Source organism: Salmo salar, chromosome ssa25 (assembly GCF_905237065.1).
Source record: "Salmo salar chromosome ssa25, Ssal_v3.1, whole genome shotgun sequence".
Classification (NCBI taxonomy): Eukaryota; Metazoa; Chordata; class Actinopteri; order Salmoniformes; family Salmonidae; genus Salmo; species Salmo salar.
The window spans coordinates 43,907,893-43,930,937 of record NC_059466.1 but is presented as its reverse complement, the minus strand read 5'-3'; the positions used below and the strand labels follow the sequence as shown (position 1 = coordinate 43,930,937).

The window sequence follows — 23,045 nt, the reverse complement described above, 5'->3', positions numbered from 1 at the left end:
ATAAAATATATTTTGATTTGTTTAACACTTTTTTGGTTACTACATTATTCCATATGTGTTCCATATGTGTTCTTTCACAGTTTTGATGTCTTCACTATTATTCTACAATGTAGAAAATAGTCAAAATAAAGAAAAACCCTTGAATGAGTAGGTGTCCACAGACACTTCAAAACCTTGGACTGTCCCTTTTTGCCATTTATCATTCAATGCATTTCTATGGGCTTTAGTAGTAAAGCTTAAAATCAGTATTTAATCAAATAATTGTTTATATATACACCTAAAGGGGTCCTAAAATTCCAAATCAAATCTCTAAATGATCCATAGTATGACCATTTTAAAACAATTCCATATGTCCGTCTAAGAAGCGGTAGATCTGTTCTATTTGCGCTATTTCTATGCTTCTCGTTCTTAAGTTTCGCTTTTGCGTCTTTTTTTTACACCAGCTTCAAACAGCTGAAAATGCAATATTTTTGGCTATGGAAAATATATTTCACAGCGATTTAGATGGCATAGTGATTCTCTACGCTATACTTATGTGTTTTGCCACATATAAACTGAAATTAGGCGAATTATTTGAATTTTTGCAAACAGGAAATGGCGCCGGCGTTTCTGCATAGTTGATCTTTTTAAGTATCACAAGTAAATTATAAAAAATTTAAAATGCCTTATATTAAGCAAACCAGATGGCACAGTGTTCTTGTTGTTTTAATGTATGGATAGCCAGGGGCACACTCCAACACTCTGACATCATTTACAAATGAAGCATTTGTGGTTAGTGAGTCCATCAGATCAGAGGCAGTAGGGATGACCTGGGATGTTCTCTTGATAAGTGTGTGAATTAGACCATTTTGCTGTCCTAGGTATTTAAAATGTACCGAGTACTTTTGGGTCTCAGGGAAAATGTATGGAGTAAAAAGTACATTCTTTTCTTTAGGAATGTGGTGGAGTAAACATTGTAAAAAATATATAGTACAGTACATAAAAAAATACTTAAGTAGTTCTTTAAAGTATTTTTACTGAAGTACTTTTCACCATTGGGACTCACACATTAACTACAGTGCTCAGACTTAGCTCTCTGTACTTCGACCATCACAACTGTACAAGACCGACACACACAACTATTTGTAACTTTCTGCTTTAAAAGCACCCAGCTGCTTTGTGCTTAACTGAACATAGTTGGAAAGGAGGTCAGTTGAGGTGGTTAATGATGCATCTGTCTGCCATGTGACCCATAGGTTTGCAGCCTTCCTGAAGGGCGGTGGACACGTGACCCCCGGGGAGCAGTAAAGCCAGGAGCAGCCTTATGGCCTGCTACGAGGACATGCTCTTCACCTCCAGCCACCATGGGGACGACCTCAGCAAAGACGAGATGGACAGCTATGCCCAGGCTCCGCCTACATCTAACTCCGTCCCTATCTACACTCAGAATACACCCATGCCCTGCACCCAGCACACCTCTCTCACCCCTACCCGCCCTCCCCCAGTGCCCCTCTCTACCCCCCCCTACCTGCCCTCCCCCAGCGCCTTCACCCCACCTCCAGAACCCTACCTTATAGGGGACGAGGATATGGAGCTCCTCTAAGATCAATTTAAACCTCTGTGGTGAACCGGAGGACCCTAAAATGGCCAGTAAATTAGCAGTAGGCAGAAAGTAGGGGGCGTTACCTCTCGGCTTCATCTTCCATGATAAAACACCTAATGAGAAGAGAAGTCCTGTAACTGGGGGCAACAGAGACTTTAGGGGACTTCAGTGTTCCCATCATTCCCCAAAGGCTCCCTCCTGATTCTCCACCCTTTTCCAGAAGTGTGTACTTGTACACTCCCTGGCATGGATTTAAAAGCATAGGATTGGTGTAAGCATTGGCTGGAGGGAGTTTCCACCATTTGTAGACTTAGGGAGAATCGGGGATTCCCCAGAGTCTCTCAGAGTTATCGTCTCTCTCAGTGGGTTTGACTTCATAGTGACCCAGAAACTCTTCCTCAGGCTGTCATCCCACTCTAATCATAGTCAAAGCAGACATCTGTCTTCCTCTGGAATCAAAAACTCTACATCGTAGTTACAACTATTCACCAGAATGACTTTCAAATGGTGCTTATAGCTCTCAGGTTAACTGGCAGCAATCATTAATACATTTGTTGTTTTTCTCCTCCTGTGTGGTAAGTGCCTGGGGCATTGAGACGTGCTCCCCTGCTGGTCACTGTAACAAGCTCTCATGTACTCCCATGGCTGTGGAATCCAGTGAACTCCCATCTACTGCCCCAACCTGGCTGCTTAAGAAACTACAGTCTCAGGGACAGCCAATCACATGCTGGAAACATCAAATGGAGATTTTGATTGGACCATGTCTGTCAAGAGCTAAGGTTTTCTCCCTCATGGACAGAAATATGCCTATGCTCGATTTTCAATCTTTTTTTTTTTTTTTTTATATACATTTTATATCAAACAGCATTAAAGTGATTTTAAATTTGGTGCATATTCTTCATATTAAATTACAAGGATCAATTTTTTGTAATTTAAAAAAAAAAACTTTTCCAGTGACGTATTGCGAACTGTTGTTTCACCTTGAAGAGATAAAGACCACAGTGCACTAGGAGTATTAGTTGTCAGGTAGAAAATAGGCTACGTACAGCAGACAAGGCATGTAAAATGGTCATTACATGTCTATGAACAGTTTTAGATAGTCCTTTGGAGGAAAGCAGTTTGATATCATTGACAATTTCTGTCTAAATATGATTATAGTAAAATATTACATGACATTTTGGCCTTTTCAATACATATACAAAGTGGGGTCTACAGAACTCATGGTGTTATAGTTTAGTAGCAGGGCCACTTTCAAGAGAGCACAAAGTTGTGGAACAGGTGGATATCAATATAGTATGTAGAACAGTGGAGGCTGCTGAGGGGAGAACGGCTCATAATAATGGCCGGAACGGAGCCAATGGAATGGCATCAAACACATTGATGTGTTTGACACCATTCCACTGATACCGCTCCAGTCATTACCACGAGCCCGACCTCCCCAATTAAGGTGACACCAAACTTCTGTGATGCAGAACACATGTCTCTCTGACATGTAGAATAAGTAATCAAACCCGTTATATTAATAATATTGCTATCTGCAACGTTCCACAACATTTGCCTATTGAATTTGCACCTAAACTTGATGTAAGAGGAATCTCTACAGTCCACATCAAGCAAAGCAGCCATTACACACAGCATTTTAGATTCTGTGTGGCACTGCTACAGGAGTGTGAATCACAGACTGACAACAGCACCGCGGCTCAGGCACTTCGAGGGCCAGCGAGACAATTGGAGCATTATTCAATCGAACCCACTATCCCAGATTTCCAGGATGAGTAAAATAAATACAACTCTGTTACTCATTTGATGTCCTCTTGACAGAGTAACAACAGATCATTCCAGAGTTTTTCCATAGATCCCTAAAGGCGCTGGTTAAGACCTGTCTTGCTAGGAGGACGAATTCAACCTCCTTCATTTTGGTCAGTATTTCTCTCCTGTCCAGTCTGTATAAATCATACTCCTTACTCTTTTAGCTGGACTTCCCAGCTGTGCATGGGCCTTGACTTGGTGTTGCTTGGAAGGAAAAGATTTTAGGGCAGTTCCTCAATGTGCAACATGTCCCCTCTTCCCAGTCCCCTACTGCGTGTGGCCAGTGGAGAGGGGTGGTTGATCAGCAGGCGTAGGGGGGTCCTGGTCAGGGAGGGTGTCCCACTTGAGAGGGGCCAGTCTGGGGGGGGGTTCTAGGGATGGGGAGGTTTCCTCTGTTGGTTCATCTGTGCCGATCTCATTTATCTCCTACCAATCAGAGCAAAGGTAAAGTGTTACATTAATACTGTAATAATACTACTTAGCTACTGTAGATATTGTAGTGAATTCGGGTCCAGCGAAAGTCAAGCCAACACCTTAACCATTACGCCAAGAGGTCCAAACCTCATGCCGAGCTCGCTAGGACTTGGGTTAAGGTCGCTACAATATGAAAAAAAATCACTCTCATAAAATACCGTTCTAAAGGCAGGTATTATATTCTCACCTTTCTTCAAGATGGCATGCATGAAATAAAGAAGACAATTCTCAGCAGGACATGATACAACATGGAACATGCACACATTGCTAGATAAACATTCCTGTCACATTTCATTATCACAAATGTAACAATCACAAACATCACCTGTTTCTTTCTCTGCCCAGCGATATGTCTTTGGGCCCAGCCTCAAAGCACAGCCTGAACCCACCAGTCTATCCCTGAACCCACCAGTCTATCCCTGAACCCACCAGTCTATCCCTGAACCCACCAGTCTATCCCAGAACCCACCAGTCTATCCCTGAACCCACCAGTCTATCCCTGAACCCACCAGTCTATCCCTGAAGCCCACGTGCTGCCAGCTACCCTGTCTACCTACAGTACCTGCAGCGGCTGATGGTTGTTTGCAGGGCTGCTCCTGGCAAGGGTAGCGATCTCTCTGATCTGGTGCAGGGCGAAGGCCAGGGTGACCCAGGGTGAGGCGGACACCACCCAGGCAGGCTTGCTCACGTCCTCCTGATCCTCCTGGTGCTTGGTCTTCCTCGGCGGTGTCATTGTGGCGGCTCCATTATTTGATTGGATAATGTCTATGGTCGCTATGGGAACAGGGCTGGAGGGGACTGGGATGTTCTCCGCCAGCATTCTGGGATCTGGAAAACAACTCAAGCTAAATGTTTCATAACAATTCCTGGCATGCTTCAAAATGATTATTCTGTTAACGTGTCTGACCTAACAACAATCTCCACTATCAAGATCCTAAATACGATTCATGCAGCATTCCAATGTCTATGGATTTCTCAGTTGCTGATTGACAAAGAGAATAAAACGTTAATGGCAGTAAATGTTATGCTTGCCACATTGGGAGCCAGTCACTTCTCCACTAAGGGGTATAATAGGTGAAGTAAATGTTATGCTTGCCACATTGGGAGCCAGTCACTTCTCCACTAAGGGCTTTAATAGGTGAAGTAAATGTTATGCTTGCCAGATTGGGAGCCAGTCACTTCTCCACTAAGGGGTATAATAGGTGAAGTAAATGTTATGCTTGCCACATTGGGAGCCAGTCACTTCTCCACTAAGGGCTTTAATAGGTGAAGTAAATGTTATGCTTGCCACATTGGGAGCCAGTCACTTCTCCACTAAGGGCTTTAATAGGTGAAGTAAATGTTATGCTTGCCACATTGGGAGCCAGTCACTTCTCCACTAAGGGGTTTAATAGGTGAAGTAAATGTTATGCTTGCCACATTGGGAGCCAGTCACTTCTCCACTAAGGGGTTTAATAGGTGAAGTAAATGTTATGCTTGCCACATTGGGAGCCAGTCACTTCTCCACTAAGGGGTTTAATAGGTGAAGTGAATTCTGTTTTCCTGTAGGCCTAAGTCCATGCAGAGGCATGCCATGAAGGGTACAGGGTAGGATAAAATAAACATTAATGACACATACCTTTGTTCCCACTCTGCACAGCCAGCCACTGGATGAGAGCGAAGAGGAGGAGGATGACGAGGGAGACCATTCCTATCCCTCTGAAGGTGTGGGCTGCGCCTAAACCATAACCCAAAAAGACAAACGTGTGCTCCATAGGCTTTTGGAAACAGAATCTCAAAATAAATGTATTTATTTCACAAATTGCTTTTCATATAACAGAAAAACTGACAATTAGTGTCCATTTCAGTACTGTAAAGGATATATGTTACCCCAGTCATCACAATGTGTTTCAGAACACAGAGAGAGACACACAGTCTCACCGAGCTGCCAAGTGCATTCCAGACCATCAAATTCCTATCCTAATGATTGAAGATGGGGCTGGTGGTAGTTTATTAAGAGTTAAGACCTGGATTATTTTATGAAAACCATGGAGGACAGGGTATCCTTTTAAGGAGATGAGGCGTTGTTCAACAGTTGGAAAGGCATGTGAGAGTATGACACGTGTGAGTACAAGTAGCTGCTCAAGTAGGAGTGAAGCTACCTTCTGTTCTGTTAGCCACTGTTAAATGTACAATCTACAATAGTTACTGCTGTTCTCAATAGTCATTTCAATTAATGAACATTGAAGAGCAAATTGAACATTGAATAGCAAGCAGTCTTTACTCCTGAAAGTACCTTTAACGGGTGACGCCAATAGATCCATCTCTCTTTGGTTGAATGTGTTTTACATACTCTAGAACTGGGGGACACAATTCAATTAAATACAACTTCTCCCCACACAGTGATTCTTACCAAAAACATTGACGAAGCCTCCCCCCACCATGGCCCCACAGCCCCGGCCCAGCCCCAGATGCAGGCCCTGGAGGATACCCTGGGCAGAGGTCCTCAGCTCTGGAGGCACTGCAGCACTGAGGTAGGAGATACAGGCTGCCCACACTGAGGCATGGGTCACACCTAGATACACAGAGATACGGAAAGAGAGAGACAGAGAAAGAGAGAGACACAGACAGGGAGAGAGAGAGACAGAGAGAGAGACAGTGTGGTATGTGGGGTCAACTTGCAAAACAAGATTTCACCAAATGGGACAAACCCCCCCATTGAAACCCTACATGCAGAGTTCTGTAAGATTCTCCTACATGTCCAGAGGAAAACTACAAACAATGCATGCAGGGCAGAATTAGGCCAATATCCACTAATAATAAAAACTCAGAATTGAGCAATTCAGTTTTGGAAACATCTAAAATACAGTGACCCCCTCTCATATCATTACCAAGCCCTGCAATGCCAAGAGCTGAGCAAAGAAAATAGTCCCCTCATCCAGCTGGTCCTGGGGCTGAGTTCACAAACCTGTTCTACTAACACACTGAAGCCTCAGGACCAGAACATCCAATCAATCAGATAAAAACAATTTACAACACAGTCTAAACAAAACTACATTGCTTATTAGGAAACACAAGCACAAGCACAAAGCAAAATGCAGTGCTATCTGGCCCTAAATAGACATTACACCATGGCTAAATATTTGACCATTGCTACTGATCAAAACCTTACAAAAACCTTGACATAGTACAGGCTCAGTGAGCACAGCCTTGTCATTGAGAAGGGTAGACACAAGAAAACCTGGTTCCCTGTAGAGGAAAGGCTGTGCAACCACTGCACAACAGCAGAACCCGAGACAGAGCGTTCATGGCAGGCGACAGACGAGAGAGAGTGGACTTAACCCTTGCTGGGTGTGCTGTGTTTAAAGTGGCTCAACCAGCTAGTTCAAAGTCAACATGCCTCATTGTCTCATTGTATACCAATAATATAACAAAGCCATTGAACCTGCTACCCTCCATAGTCCGGCCTGGCCTTGCCCCCTATTCGGCTCTATCCCATTTCGTCACGTATGCCGTGTTCACGTCATGTCAGACACTCTGGAATTTCCGACTTGCTTACTCGTTGTAAAAAGATGATACCAGAGTTCCCACTTGGGAATGATCAGAATCAACCAATAGGAAGCGCTACGCAAATTACATATGTTCATTTTAAGAGTTCCCGAGTTTCCGACATGACGTGAATGTGGCATAACCTCCCACTATTAGAAAACAATGCCCAGACCAGAGCTATGGCCATTTTGTTTGTGTTGCAGGCTGTATCATGATTGGGAGTGCCATAGGGCGGCGCACTATTGGCCCAGCGTCTTCCGGGTTTGGCCGGGGTAGGCCGTCATTGTAAATAAGAATTTGTTCTTAACTGACTTGCCTAGTTAAATAAATGTTAAATAAAATACAACTATTGGCATACCACTTCTTTTAGAATTATGGAGATTTTTAAAAGAGATTCAGTGCGTCTCTAAATGTTTTGTTGGGTGATGTTACGCCTCTAGTAAATTATTACAAACATTTTAAGCGTCCTTTAATGTTAATCTTTCGTGTGCAGCTGCAACATTGTTATTCATGGCCTAAGTGGCTGTTAGTGGGGTCTAGATACAGAGGAAAAGGGTGTTTTCCAGGCAAAGGAAAAGCCTTTCATGTCGTTGAGAGGAGAGTTCCTGTCCAGCCTGATATGAACTCTGAGCCAACATGGCAACAATGTAAGTGCACTGGTGCAGCCAGTTCAAACACTGCTTCTACCTTCTTTCTATCTAATGTTAACATTAGCTGAGCTAAGCTAAGCTAAGCTAAGTCAACATATGCCACGCCGTGACACCCAGTGTAGCCTAACCTTGAAGGACCTCCATGGGCAGGACGATCCAGGCGTTCTCCAGGTAGGAGATGTACAGGTAACGAGCCGTGTTGCAGGCCAGACCGATGTACAGCACCCTGTGGAGGGAGAGGGGAGGAGGAGAAGGCCACGGAACACAGATGGTTTATTGATGTTCTGGAACTATCACTACACTGTTCAAATAACAATCCACCAATCACAAACATAACCCTAACCCTATCCTAAACCCTAGCCCTAACCTAAACCTATAGGAGGTTATTGCCTCAACAGAGTTGCAGGTGAAAGCAAGGCCAAAGTTCAGAGGTCAAACCTGAACTGTCCCTGGATTGGGGTTGGTTTGTCATTGTCATTCTGAACTAGGGTTGCAAGGGGAGGGTATATTACTGGAAACGTTTCTAAGTTTACCAGTAAATTACCAGGATTTTGGTATCTTTCAAGGATTTTACATAATCTATCACATGACATCTAGTGGCCCTTTTGGGTATTTCAGATTATTACAGGCACCTGTAATTGTCTCTGGCCCTCTGTTGGGCCTTATCACATGTAAAATATATGAAATAATTGAATAAGATGGTTTTAAATATGGTTTAAATATAAACCATCAACTCAGTGAATAACATTGGTGTTTAATATGAGGGTTGCCAAAGCTACGATAGATTGCCATAGATTATCTTTTAATTACCAAAATTACTGAAGATTCCGGTAACTTCGGTAAATTACCGGTAGCTTTGCAACCCTATTCTGAACAGAATATATTTCCTTCCCAGACCGTTGGATATTTGGTGCCCATCTCCCATGACAACGTCCTGTCCAATCAAACCCCTGATCTGACAATGCAAATACAATGCAAATATACTGACACATTTACCAAACACTTAAATTATTCCAGTTTACAAACTTTTCTCTATTGCCTCTCTCATGAAACAAAAGCGACCGTTGAACTTAATCTAAAAGTAAACGAACACAAAGGCTGATTGTAGTATATTATTCGCTAACAAGCTATAAATGTCCAGATGGGCCGGATATGAGATGGGTTGGATGAGAGAGAGAGAGAGAGAGAGAGAGAGAGAGAGAGAGAGAGAGAGAGCGAGAGAGCGAGCAAGAAAGAGACAGAGAGAGAGACATACAGAGTGACAGAGAGAGAGATAGAGAGAGATAGAGACAGATAGAGACAGAGACACACAGAGAGATAGTATGAGAGAGACAGAGAGAGAGATAGTATGAGAGAGACAGAGAGACAGAGAGAGAGATAGTATGAGAGAGATGGAGAAACAGAGAGAGATAGTATGAGATAGAGAGCGACAGAGAGAGATAGTATGAGAGAGACAGAGAGAGATAGTATGAGATAGAGAGATAGTATGAGAGAGACAGAGAAACAGAGAGAGATAGTATGAGAGAGACAGAGAGATAGTATGAGAGAGACAGAGAGATAGTATGAGAGAGACAGAGAGATAGTATGAGAGAGACAGAGAGAGACAGAGAGAGATAGTATGAGATAGAGAGAGATAGTATGAGTGGCGCTACTACCATGTTGTGGTTATTTTTTCACCCCTGATCCGCCATAATACTCCACTACAAACATGTTAAACTAAAGTAGTTCACACAGGTACAGGACAGGAAACACAGCCGTGGGAAGTAGGGCTGTAAAAAATAAATATTAATAACAGTCCTGTATTAGCGGACTGATATAGCCAACTGTAGTGCGGGCAACAACAACAAAAAACATTTTCCCACAACCCTGGCAGGAAATGAAAGACTGTCTATTCACTGAAGGTGAGATGACTTTAAAATACTTGGCCGTCGTTTAAGTTCACCGACCAAAAAAGGGAACAAGTGAAAAGTCTGACCAAATCTAGATATTTTTTTAATCCTTTCTCAACAAATCTGCAAGTAAGGTGAGCTATTGGGTGGAATTTAATCAAACTGAAGGACAGAAAATAATACTGCGACTGTGTAGGATTACTATACCAGACTGAGATGACCTGGGTTCTGTAGCCTGGTCCCACTATACCAGACTGAGCTGACCTGGGTTCTGTAGCCTGGTCCCACTATAGCAGACTGAGCTGACCTGGGTTCTGTAGCCATGTCCCACTATAGCAGACTGAGCTGACCTGGGTTCTGTAGCCTGGTCCCACTATACCAGACTGAGCTGACCTGGGTTCTGTCGCCTGGTCCCACTATAGCAGACTGAGCTGACCTGGGTTCTGTAGCCTGGTCCCACTATACCAGACTGAGCTGGCCTGGGTTCTGTAGCCTGGTCTCACTATAGCAGACTGAGCTGACCTGGGTTCTGTAGCCTGGTCCCACTATACCAGACTGAGATGACCTGGGTTCTGTAGCCTGGTCCCACTATACCAGACTGAGCTGACCTGGGTTCTGTAGCCTGGTCCCACTATAGCAGACCTGAGGGGAATACTACTGAACAAACAGACCTGAGGGGTATACTACTGAACAAACAGACCTGAGGGGTATACTACTGAACAAACAGACCCGAGGGGAATACTACAAACAGACCTGAGGGGTACACTACTGTACAAACAGACCTGAGGGGAATACTACTGTACAAACAGACCTGAGGGGTACACTACTGTACAAACAGACCTGAGGGGTACACTACTGAACAAACAGACCTGAGGGGTACACTACTGTACAAACAGACCTGAGGGGTACACTTGTACAAACAGACCTGAGGGGTATACTACTGTACAAACAGACCTGAGGGGTATACTACTGTACAAACAGACCTGAGGGGTATACTACTGTACAAACAGACCTGAGGGGTATACTACTGTACAAACAGACCTGAGGGGTACACTACTGAACAAACAGACCTGAGGGGTACACTACTGTACAAACAGACCTGAGGGGTACACTACTGTACAAACAGACCTGAGGGGTACACTACTGTACAAACAGACCTGAGGGGTACACTACTGAACAAACAGACCTGAGGGGTACACTACTGTACAAACAGACCTGAGGGGTACACTACTGTACAAACAGACCTGAGGGGTACACTACTGTACAAACAGACCTGAGGGGTATACTACTGTACAAACAGACCTGAGGGGTATACTACTGTACAAACAGACCTGAGGGGTATACTACTGTACAAACAGACCTGAGGGGAATACTACTGAACAAACAGACCTGAGGGGAATACTACTGAACAAACAGACCTGAGGGGTACACTACTGTACAAACAGACCTGAGGGGTATACTACTGTACAAACAGACCTGAGGGGTATACTACTGTACAAACAGACCTGAGGGGTATACTACTGTACAAACAGACCTGAGGGGTACACTACTGTACAAACAGCCCTGAGGGGTACACTACTGTACAAACAGACCTGAGGGGTACACTACTGTACAAACAGACCTGAGGGGTACACTACTGTACAAACAGACCTGAGGGGTACACTACTGTACAAACAGACCTGAGGGGTACACTACTGAACAAACAGACCTGAGGGGTACACTACTGAACAAACAGACCTGAGGGGTACACTACTGTACAAACAGACCTGAGGGGTATACTACTGTACAAACAGACCTGAGGGGTATACTACTGTACAAACAGACCTGAGGGGTATACTACTGTACAAACAGACCTGAGGGGTACACTACTGTACAAACAGACCTGAGGGGTATACTACTGTACAAACAGACCTGAGGGGTATACTACTGTACAAACAGACCTGAGGGGTACACTACTGAACAAACAGACCTGAGGGGTACACTACTGTACAAACAGACCTGAGGGGTACACTACTGAACAAACAGACCTGAGGGGTACACTACTGTACAAACAGACCTGAGGGGTACACTACAAACAGACCTGAGGGGTATACTACTGAACAAACAGACCTGAGGGGTATACTACTGTACAAACAGACCTGAGGGGTACACTACAGTACAAACAGACCTGAGACGTACACTACTGTACAAACAGACCTGAGACGTACACTACTGTACAAACAGACCTGAGACGTACACTACTGTACAAACAGACCTGAGACGTACACTACTGTACAAACAGACCTGAGACGTACACTACTGTACAAACAGACCTGAGGGGTACACTACTGTACAAACAGACCTGAGGGGTACACTACTGTACAAACAGACCTGAGGGGTACACTACTGTACAAACAGACCTGAGGGGTACACTACTGTACAAACAGACCTGAGGGGTACACTACTGTACAAACAGACCTGAGGGGTATACTACTGTACAAACAGACCTGAGGGGTACACTACTGTACAAACAGACCTGAGGGGAATACTACTGTACAAACAGACCTGAGGGGAATACTAATGTACAAACAGACCTGAGGGGAATACTACTGTACAAACAGACCTGAGGGGTATACTACTGTACAAACAGACCTGAGGGGTATACTACTGTACAAACAGACCTGAGGGGTATACTACTGTACAAACAGACCTGAGGGGTATACTACTGTACAAACAGACCTGAGGGGTATACTACTGTACAAACAGACCTGAGGGGTACACTACTGTACAAACAGACCTGAGGGGTACACTACTGTACAAACAGACCTGAGGGGTACACTACAAACAGACCTGAGGGGTACACTACAAACAGACCTGAGGGGTACACTACAAACAGACCTGAGGGGTACACTCACAAACAGACCTGAGGGGTACACTACTGTACAAACAGACCTGAGGGGTATACTACTGTACAAACAGACCTGAGGGGAATACTACTGTACAAACAGACCTGAGGGGAATACTACTGAACAAACAGACCTGAGGGGTACACTACTGTACAAACAGACCTGAGGGGTATACTACTGTACAAACAGACCTGAGGGGTATACTACTGTACAAACAGACCTGAGGGGTATACTACTGTACAAACAGACCTGAGGGGTATACTACTGTACAAACAGACCTGAGGGGTATACTACTGTACAAACAGACCTGAGGGGTATACTACTGTACAAACAGACCTGAGGGGTACACTACTGTACAAACAGACCTGAGGGGTACACTACTGTACAAACAGACCTGAGGGGTACACTACTGAACAAACAGACCTGAGGGGTACACTACTGTACAAACAGACCTGAGGGGTACACTACTGAACAAACAGACCTGAGGGGTACACTACTGTACAAACAGACCTGAGGGGTACACTACAAACAGACCTGAGGGGTATACTACTGAACAAACAGACCTGAGGTGTATACTACTGTACAAACAGACCTGAGGGGTATACTACTGAACAAACAGACCTGAGGGGTATACTACTGTACAAACAGACCTGAGGGGTACACTACTGAACAAACAGACCTGAGGGGTACACTACTGTACAAACAGACCTGAGGGGTATACTACAAACAGACCTGAGGGGTACACTACTGTACAAACAGACCTGAGGGGTATACTACTGTACAAACAGACCTGAGGGGTACACTACTGTACAAACAGACCTGAGGGGTACACTACTGTACAAACAGACCTGAGGGGTATACTACTGTACAAACAGACCTGAGGGGTATACTACTGTACAAACAGACCTGAGGGGTACACTACTGTACAAACAGACCTGAGGGGAATACTACTGTACAAACAGACCTGAGGGGAATACTACTGAACAAACAGACCTGAGGGGTACACTACTGTACAAACAGACCTGAGGGGTATACTACTGTACAAACAGACCTGAGGGGTATACTACTGTACAAACAGACCTGAGGGGTATACTACTGTACAAACAGACCTGAGGGGTATACTACTGTACAAACAGACCTGAGGGGTATACTACTGTACAAACAGACCTGAGGGGTATACTACTGTACAAACAGACCTGAGGGGTATACTACTGTACAAACAGACCTGAGGGGTACACTACTGTACAAACAGACCTGAGGGGTATACTACTGTACAAACAGACCTGAGGGGTATACTACAAACAGACCTGAGGGGTACACTACTGTACAAACAGACCTGAGGGGTACACTACAAACAGACCTGAGGGGTACACTACAAACAGACCTGAGGGGTACACTACAAACAGACCTGAGGGGTACACTACTGTACAAACAGACCTGAGGGGTATACTACTGTACAAACAGACCTGAGGGGTATACTACTGTACAAACAGACCTGAGGGGAATACTACTACTGTACAAACAGACCTGAGGGGTACACTACTGTACAAACAGACCTGAGGGGTATACTACTGTACAAACAGACCTGAGGGGTATACTACTGTACAAACAGACCTGAGGGGTATACTACTGTACAAACAGACCTGAGGGGTATACTACTGTACAAACAGACCTGAGGGGTATACTACTGTACAAACAGACCTGAGGGGTATAGTACTGTACAAACAGACCTGAGGGGTATACTACTGTACAAACAGACCTGAGGGGTACACTACTGTACAAACAGACCTGAGGGGTATACTACTGTACAAACAGACCTGAGGGGTATACTACTGTACAAACAGACCTGAGGGGTACACTACTGAACAAACAGACCTGAGGGGTACACTACTGTACAAACAGACCTGAGGGGTACACTACTGAACAAACAGACCTGAGGGGTACACTACTGTACAAACAGACCTGAGGGGTACACTACAAACAGACCTGAGGGGTATACTACTGAACAAACAGACCTGAGGGGTATACTACTGTACAAACAGACCTGAGGGGTATACTACTGAACAAACAGACCTGAGGGGTATACTACTGTACAAACAGACCTGAGGGGTATACTACTGTACAAACAGACCTGAGGGGTATACTACTGTACAAACAGACCTGAGGGGTATACTACTGTACAAACAGACCTGAGGGGTACACTACTGAACAAACAGACCTGAGGGGTAGACTACTGAACAAACAGACCTGAGGGGTACACTACTGAACAAACAGACCTGAGGGGTACACTACTGTACAAACAGACCTGAGGGGTACACTACTGAACAAACAGACCTGAGGGGTACACTACTGTACAAACAGACCTGAGGGGTATACTACTGAACAAACAGACCTGAGGGGTATACTACTGTACAAACAGACCTGAGGGGTATACTACTGAACAAACAGACCTGAGGGGTATACTACTGTACAAACAGACCTGAGGGGTATACTACTGTACAAACAGACCTGAGGGGTACACTACTGTACAAACAGACCTGAGGGGAATACTACTGTACAAACAGACCCCTGAGGGGAATACTAATGTACAAACAGACCTGAGGGGTATACTACTGTACAAACAGACCTGAGGGGTATACTACTGAACAAACAGACCTGAGGGGTATACTACTGTACAAACAGACCTGAGGGGTATACTACTGTACAAACAGACCTGAGGGGTACACTACTGTACAAACAGACCTGAGGGGTATACTACTGTACAAACAGACCTGAGGGGTATACTACTGTACAAACAGACCTGAGGGGTATACTACTGTACAAACAGACCTGAGGGGTATACTACTGTACAAACAGACCTGAGGGGTATACTACTGTACAAACAGACCTGAGGGGTACACTACTGAACAAACAGACCTGAGGGGTATACTAGTACAAACAGACCTGAGGGGTACACTACTGAACAAACAGACCTGAGGGGTACACTACTGTACAAACAGACCTGAGGGGTACACTACTGAACAAACAGACCTGAGGGGTACACTACTGTACAAACAGACCTGAGGGGTACACTACTGAACAAACAGACCTGAGGGGTATACTACTGAACAAACAGACCTGAGGGGTATACTACTGTACAAACAGACCTGAGGGGTATACTACTGTACAAACAGACCTGAGGGGTATACTACTGTACAAACAGACCTGAGGGGTATACTACTGTACAAACAGACCTGAGGGGTACACTACTGTACAAACAGACCTGAGGGGTATACTACAGTACAAACAGACCTGAGGGGTATACTACAGTACAAACAGACCTGAGGGGTACACTACTGTACAAACAGACCTGAGGGGTATACTACTGTACAAACAGACCTGAGACGTATACTACTGTACAAACAGACCTGAGACGTATACTACTGTACAAACAGACCTGAGGGGTACACTACTGTACAAACAGACCTGAGGGGTACACTACTGTACAAACAGACCTGAGGGGTATACTACAAACAGACCTGAGGGGTACACTACTGTACAAACAGACCTGAGGGGTATACTACTGTACAAACAGACCTGAGGGGTACACTACTGTACAAACAGACCTGAGGGGAATACTACTGTACAAACAGACCTGAGGGGAATACTACTGTACAAACAGACCTGAGGGGTATACTACTGTACAAACAGACCTGAGGGGAATACTACTGAACAAACAGACCTGAGGGGTATACTACTGTACAAACAGACCTGAGGGGTATACTACTGTACAAACAGACCTGAGGGGTACACTACTGTACAAACAGACCTGAGGGGTATACTACTGTACAAACAGACCTGAGGGGTATACTACAAACAGACCTGAGGGGTACACTACTGTACAAACAGACCTGAGGGGTACACTACAAACAGACCTGAGGGGTACACTACAAACAGACCTGAGGGGTACACTACAAACAGACCTGAGGGGTACACTACTGTACAAACAGACCTGAGGGGTATACTACTGTACAAACAGACCTGAGGGGTACACTACTGTACAAACAGACCTGAGGGGTACACTACTGAACAAACAGACCTGAGGGGTACACTACTGTACAAACAGACCTGAGGGGTACACTACTGTACAAACAGACCTGAGGGGTATACTACTGTACAACCAGACCTGAGGGGTACACTACTGTACAAACAGACCTGAGGGGTACACTACAAACAGACCTGAGGGGTTACACTACAAACAGACCTGAGGGGTACACTACAAACAGACCTGAGGGGTACACTACAAACAGACCTGAGGGGTACACTACTGTACAAACAGACCTGAGGGGTATACTACTGTACAAACAGACCTGAGGGGTACACTACTGTACAAACAGACCTGAGGGGTATACTACTGTACAAACAGACCTGAGGGGTACACTACTGAACAAACAGACCTGAGGGGTACACTACTGTACAAACAGACCTGAGGGGTACACTACAGTACAAACAGACCTGAGGGGTAACCTAAACTTGAACATGGGTTGTTGGTTTAAACAATTAAATCAATCCATGCCAATTTCAAGCATATATTCCCCCCAAAAGTTATTTCTGAACATTTAAGCAAGTTAGCTGGCTAACTCATTGATCCAGCTTTGAGACATACCCCCCCCTGGGATTTTGACCCATGTCCCCTTTTATAAACCTTATATGGCCAACCAGCTCGATGAGCTTGTGGCTGGTGAAGTAGGCGACCAGCTCTGAGATGTGGCTCAGCACCGAGCACACTCCAAATAGCGTGGTGGTCCCTTTCAGGTCCTCCAGGTGCCAGTAGAGGAACGTGAACACAAAGCCGTAGCCGAATCCCATAAACCAGGCCACGAAGAGCACTGAGCCGTACTGCACACTACACAGCAGCCGAATGAGGTCCTGGTAAAGAAACGACTTGCTGACGACACTTTGGGATTCTAACGATTCCACTGCATGCCCTTTGGGAGATGAAACGCCACTGGACATTTGAGGAGACTCTGCCTCCTGTCTCTTATCCTCTTCCAGCTGGGCCTCCATTGGCCGGTGGTCACTAGTACTACTCTCAAAGTAAAACTGTGTGGACAATATCAAAGCTACGGCCATCAGGACTCCAAAGACAATAAAGGCTATCTGGTAGTTCTTGTAGTCGGGCACGACGCAGCCAGTGCCCTGGATGAAGAACTTGATGTGGGTGTGGTCGATCCAGATGCCTACGCAGAGCATGGCCAGGCCCCAGCCCAGGGAGCCCCACATTCTCTGCAGGCCGTAGCGGTCCTGGTGGGGGCCCAGGTACTGTAGGGTGCGCGTGTCCACTATGGTCACGGCCGGAGCGCTGAAGAACTCGCCGATGATGATGACCAGCAGGATCAGGAGGAAGATGGTCTCCACCTGGTCGTGGTTGGAGATGATGTGGTAGACTTTGGGAAGGGTTGTGGTGGTTGGTTTGGTTGTGGTTAGATTTGAGGCAGGTTTTGAGCTGGCTGTTGTAGTGGGGGTGGTGGAGGGGGAAGATGTTGTTGTGGTGATGGTGGGGGAAGGCACAGGTCCCGTGACAGTGCTGGGTCCAGTGACATTACCACCATCGCTCCTCACATACCTGTGCAGGGGACCGCCACTAACTGAATCTGATGCTAAACCGTGTTGATTCGAAGAGAGGGAAAACAAGTCTCCAATCACACCCCTGCGGTCCCTACTGTAATTGGCCGGCAGACTGAGATGGGCAGGGCTGGTGGGGTGTGCGACTGTGGGTTTCCTCTCCACGCATGTTATGGAGGCGGGCTTGATGAAGCCGATGCCGCAGTTGAACACGAGCCAGCAGAAAACGGAAAACACAAGCACCACCTTGCCCTTCTTGAAGCGGTCCGCCACCACCCCCCAAAAGGGGGCGCTACAGAATTCGATGAAGTACCGGATCCCAACCAGCAGGCCGCTCTGACTGGGAGTCATCCCCAGCTGCTTGTAGTAGACAGGCAGCAGTGGATGTAGGGACCCATAGGCTGCATAGAAGAAGAAATAGAAGACCTTGGAGATGAGGAGGTGGTTGTCAATCCACACACAGTTCCTCTCCAGGCAGTCATTGCTGGGGTTGGAGGGGGAGTCAGGTGTGTCTGTGGGGGGAGACTCTGGACCTTGGAAGGCAGAGGTGGGGCATGTGCCCACCGGTATCTGCTCCAGGGTGTTGGACAGGGTGTTGAAGGGTTCTGCCAGAACATACTTCCTCTTCTGATGACCCTCGTCATCCGTCAAGATGGCCACCTGGTCGTCACTCGCCATCTCTCTCTCTGTGTGTGAGAGAGAGAGTGAGAGTGAGAGAAACATTTTACATTTTAGTCATTTAGCAGACGCTCTTATCCAGAGCGACTTACAGTAGTGAATGCATACATTTCTTTCTTTTTTTTTTCTGTGCTGGCCCCCCGTGGGAATCAAACCCACAACCCTGGCATTGCAAACACCATGCTCTACCAACTGAGTTACAGAGGACAGAGGAGAGAGAGAGAGAAAGGGGGAGAGAGAAAGGGGGGGGAGAGAGAGAGGGGAGAGCAAGAGAGGGGGAGAGAGACAAAGAGAGAGAGAGACAAAGAGAGAGAGAGACAGAGAAAGGGGGGAGAGAGACAGAGGAGAGAGAGAGGGGAGAGCAAGAGAGGGGGAGAGAGACAAAGAGAGAGAGAGAGGAGAGAGAGAGAGAAAGGGGGTAGAGAGACAGGAGAGAGAGGAGAGAGAGAGGGGAGAGCAAGAGAGGGGGAGAGAGACAAAGAGAGAGGAGATAGAGCACAAACATTGTAAATACAACCTATATTTATCTGATCTTTATTGTCCCTTTCATACTTCAACTATTTGCACATCTTTACTGTACATAGCCACTAATATAACATTTGAAATGTCTATATTATTTAAAAACTTTTGTGACTAATGTTTACTCTTCATTTTTGTATTGTTTATTTCACTTTTGCTTTGGTAATGTAAACATATGTTTCCCATGCCAATAAAGCCCCTTAAATTTGAATTGAGACAGAGAGAGAGAGACGAAGAGAGAGAGAGAGAGACAGAGAGAGAGAGACAAAGACTTGTGACTTTTTGGAACATGTGCTCTATGGGCTAACAAAAAGCACACCTTCAATTTCTGAACCAGCCACTTTTGGTAAACTGGTGGGAAATGGGGCTAGCATGTAAAGACTGACAGTCCATAAGATTGGCATATGATAGTTTTACAAACATATTTTCAAGCTGTCTATTTTTCTTTACATAAATAATATATGGGTTACGGCAAGGTCAGACAGGAGTACTAAAGCTCACCACTAATGACTCATCATAAGGCTTTTTTTATTTACGTAGACAAATCTAAAACATCTATAACAATAACTTATAAGTGTCGTCAAAAATAGAATAATTTGATTAGCAAGACAATTGAGTATGATGTTTAAGCTAGTTTAGTTATATTTAGTTATATAAAAGACTCGGGAAACCATATGCATTAGATGACTGCCTGTACAGCAGGATACATGACTTCACAATTCCCTGTATCCAATAGTAGAAATGTTAGCCTGTAACTAGCTGTGCCCTAGAGAAATATATTCCGGCATTAACGACAAGACTGCGTCACACAACTATTGATAATAATAAGCTGTTTTATCACCGCAGCTGGACATTATTTACTAGGCTATACACCTGTCGTTTGAGGCGTTTCTTCTTGCAACCACACATTAAAAATGTACATCTATATTCAATGTAGAAATGTTGTTGTTTTTTAAACCACAGAGGGCGTATCTCAACGTGTTATTCTCTTTAACACAAATTAATCCAACAGTAGGAAGAAGAAAAAAAACTAACAAAAAAAAAACAGCAAAGCTATTTTCTTACCCACATTATTGTTTAAACGTTTCAATGTCTCAATGTTGTCTGAGTCCGCTTTTCTACAATGGATCTTCTCGAGGCCATAATTTAGCTGTCCTATTGGCGACGACTTTCACCGGATGAATATGCGGACAGGCAGCTAATGTCACCGTTAAAAAATCCGTTCTATAGTTATACGCTTTCAGAAGTATACGGGGCTATTCATGTTGAACACATCTATTCGGAGAGGTCTAGACCGACGTAATTTCTCGCCCGCTCACGACTGCCAGACTATTTCGGAGTTCCAGACTGTTGTGGCGTGCGTGCAGCCTGAGACTGACTGCGCATTTAATCAATGATGATGAATGCACTGATAGTCCAAAGTGGCTTCTTGTCCTCGTCTATATTGCTTTCTGCATGTCCAGTTCTTTCATTTACGCACACATAAATAAAAGTCGCCGAGTAGATTAAGCCACCCGTAGTGTTGAGAACCCCGCTTGTTAGAACAACTGCATTTCAAATCAAATCAAATTGTATTTGACACATGCACCGAATACAACAGGTGTAGACCTTACAGTGAAATGCTTACTTACAAGCCCCAACAATGCAGTTTAAAAAATATAATTTAAAAAACACCTAAAAAGAAAATAAGAATAAGAAATTACTGGAGAGCTCAGTGACTTTCAACGTGTCACTGTCAAAGGATGCCACCTTTCCTAAAAGTCAGTTCGTCAAATTTCTGCCATGCTAGAGCTGCCCCAGTCAACTAAGGGCTGTTATTGTGAAGTGGAAACGTCTGGGAGCAACAACGGCTCAGCCGCAAAGTGGTAGGCCACACAAGCTCACAGAACAGGACCTGAAGAGTGGAAAAATCGTCTGTCCTCTGTTGCAACACTCACTACCGAGTGTCTAGTACCTCCTCGCCGCGGGGATACGAGGGCGAGGGAGAACCCAGACCCATGGTCAACTCTGCAGGGAACAGGCTGTGCTTGCTCTCCGATCCCCCTCCCCCGCCATGAGAGGACATGGAGGCCCAGAGCGATACTCGCATCCCTCGCCCCTCCTTGTTTTAATTTATGATTTATTACTTGTCATTATTAGAGCAATATTAGTAGATATAGTATTCTAAGGAGTTATTGAAAATTCAGTGTCTTGAAATGTGTGCTTTTATTTTGAAGGTAGTCTAACTTGCGTACCAGAAGTGATGTTTACCCACATTATTTCCTTTGTGGGATCTTTATTAGGTACATTTCTTATTCACAAATGCAAAAGGGATAATTCAAAACCTAACTTTTTTACTTTATAAATGAATTTAAACAACATGGCACGACTTCAAAATGTAAAACAAATATTATTAAATTAAGATGATTTGTTTGTTTAGGATTCCTGGCAATGTAAAACGTGTATGATATTTGTTTAATAATTTTAAAAAACACAAATATCCACCCGCACAGTAGATGGCGGAATGTACATCCAATTGTTTGTTAACACCATTATACAAGAGAAGAAGATAAAGATGAAGAAGGATGCAGTCCAAACACTTAAAAGACACACCCTATCCCCTCAGCCCCCAAATTAAGTGGACACTTCTGAAGACGTTTCATTACGTCTGACGAGGATACACTTGCAGGGAAAAAGAGGAGGAAATTATTTTTCATAGGACCGTCCTTTTGCCCGGAAATTCGTCTCACTCGTTCATCCGCGATGATTGTGTTTTCAGCCACCGGTAGTTTGTGGGTGCTTTATATGCGCTACAGTCAATAATGACTGCATGTCTACTTATATTAAATATATCATTATTAATATACGCCTACTGTATGATAGCTAGAACATTAATTAGCTAAATAATGTTAGCCTGCCTAGCTAGAACTTCTAAAGAAGGAAAATGTTTTATTTCTACAATTTCCAAAAGCTAACCAAACAAAAACATCATTACTTTTACGAGACGTGGTTGTGGCAACGTGTAAATACAGTGTCTTACTTATTTCCATTGGTTTTTACTTACACTTGTATGTTGACTCCATATTGACATTGAGGTTTTAATTTTTTTTGAGTTTGAACCGCAGACGTTTTTTTGCGCTTCCAGCTAAACTTGACCGTTCTCCTAGCAGCAGGATATTATGCTGGCAGCACGATTGCAGATTATTATTTATTTTTTCAAAATAAGAGCCCCCATGCAAAGACATGCTAAACTTTGTGAATATCAACAACTAAAACATGCACTCTATTGCAGTACTGTTTTTCTCAGCATTGCAACCACCTTTGAATTTTGGTTGTTGTTGATAATTTGACATATTTTAATACTGGTATGTTGAAAGCTATTGTGAAGGCTATATTTAAAGAAATATATAAAAATAATAATAGTAATACAATTACTCAATAGAGTCTG

General features: G+C 44.4%; 1 protein-coding gene across 3 annotated transcripts; it reads right to left on the bottom strand.

Moving 5' to 3' along the window:
• Positions 1-2,398: 2,398 nt before the first annotated feature.
• On the bottom strand, positions 2,399-22,797 carry LOC106586819 (major facilitator superfamily domain-containing protein 6). Of its 3 annotated transcripts, none has more exons than XM_014174503.2 (7): positions 22,662-22,797; positions 17,502-19,107; positions 8,172-8,269; positions 6,258-6,419; positions 5,484-5,582; positions 4,428-4,693; positions 2,399-3,817 (listed from the first exon to the last, which is right to left on the bottom strand). In XM_014174503.2, the coding sequence occupies exons 2-7, from the start codon at positions 19,097-19,099 to the stop codon at positions 3,659-3,661; spliced, it is 2,382 nt and encodes a 793-aa protein (XP_014029978.1). In that variant the 5' UTR covers positions 19,100-19,107; positions 22,662-22,797; the 3' UTR covers positions 2,399-3,658. The 3 variants fall into 3 exon arrangements, with proteins under 3 accessions (XP_014029978.1, XP_014029977.1, XP_014029976.1); XM_014174502.2 differs by lacking the exon at positions 22,662-22,797 and adding an exon at positions 20,684-21,192; XM_014174501.2 differs by lacking the exon at positions 22,662-22,797 and adding an exon at positions 20,688-21,192.
• Positions 22,798-23,045: the final 248 nt, after the last annotated feature.

What these genes read in the sequence shown, in the direction of transcription:
- LOC106586819 (XM_014174503.2), bottom strand. Translation starts at nt 19,099, where the DNA reads ATGGCGAGTGACGACCAGGTGGCCATCTTGACGGATGACGAGGGTCAT. An exon ending in TGTGCAGAGTGGGAACAAAG is followed by an intron (nt 4,694 to 5,483) that starts GTATGTGTCATT and finishes GTTGTTTTCCAG; the next exon opens with ATCCCAGAATGCTGGCGGAG. An exon ending in ACAACCATCAGCCGCTGCAG is followed by an intron (nt 3,818 to 4,427) that starts GTACTGTAGGTA and finishes TCTGATTGGTAG; the next exon opens with GAGATAAATGAGATCGGCAC.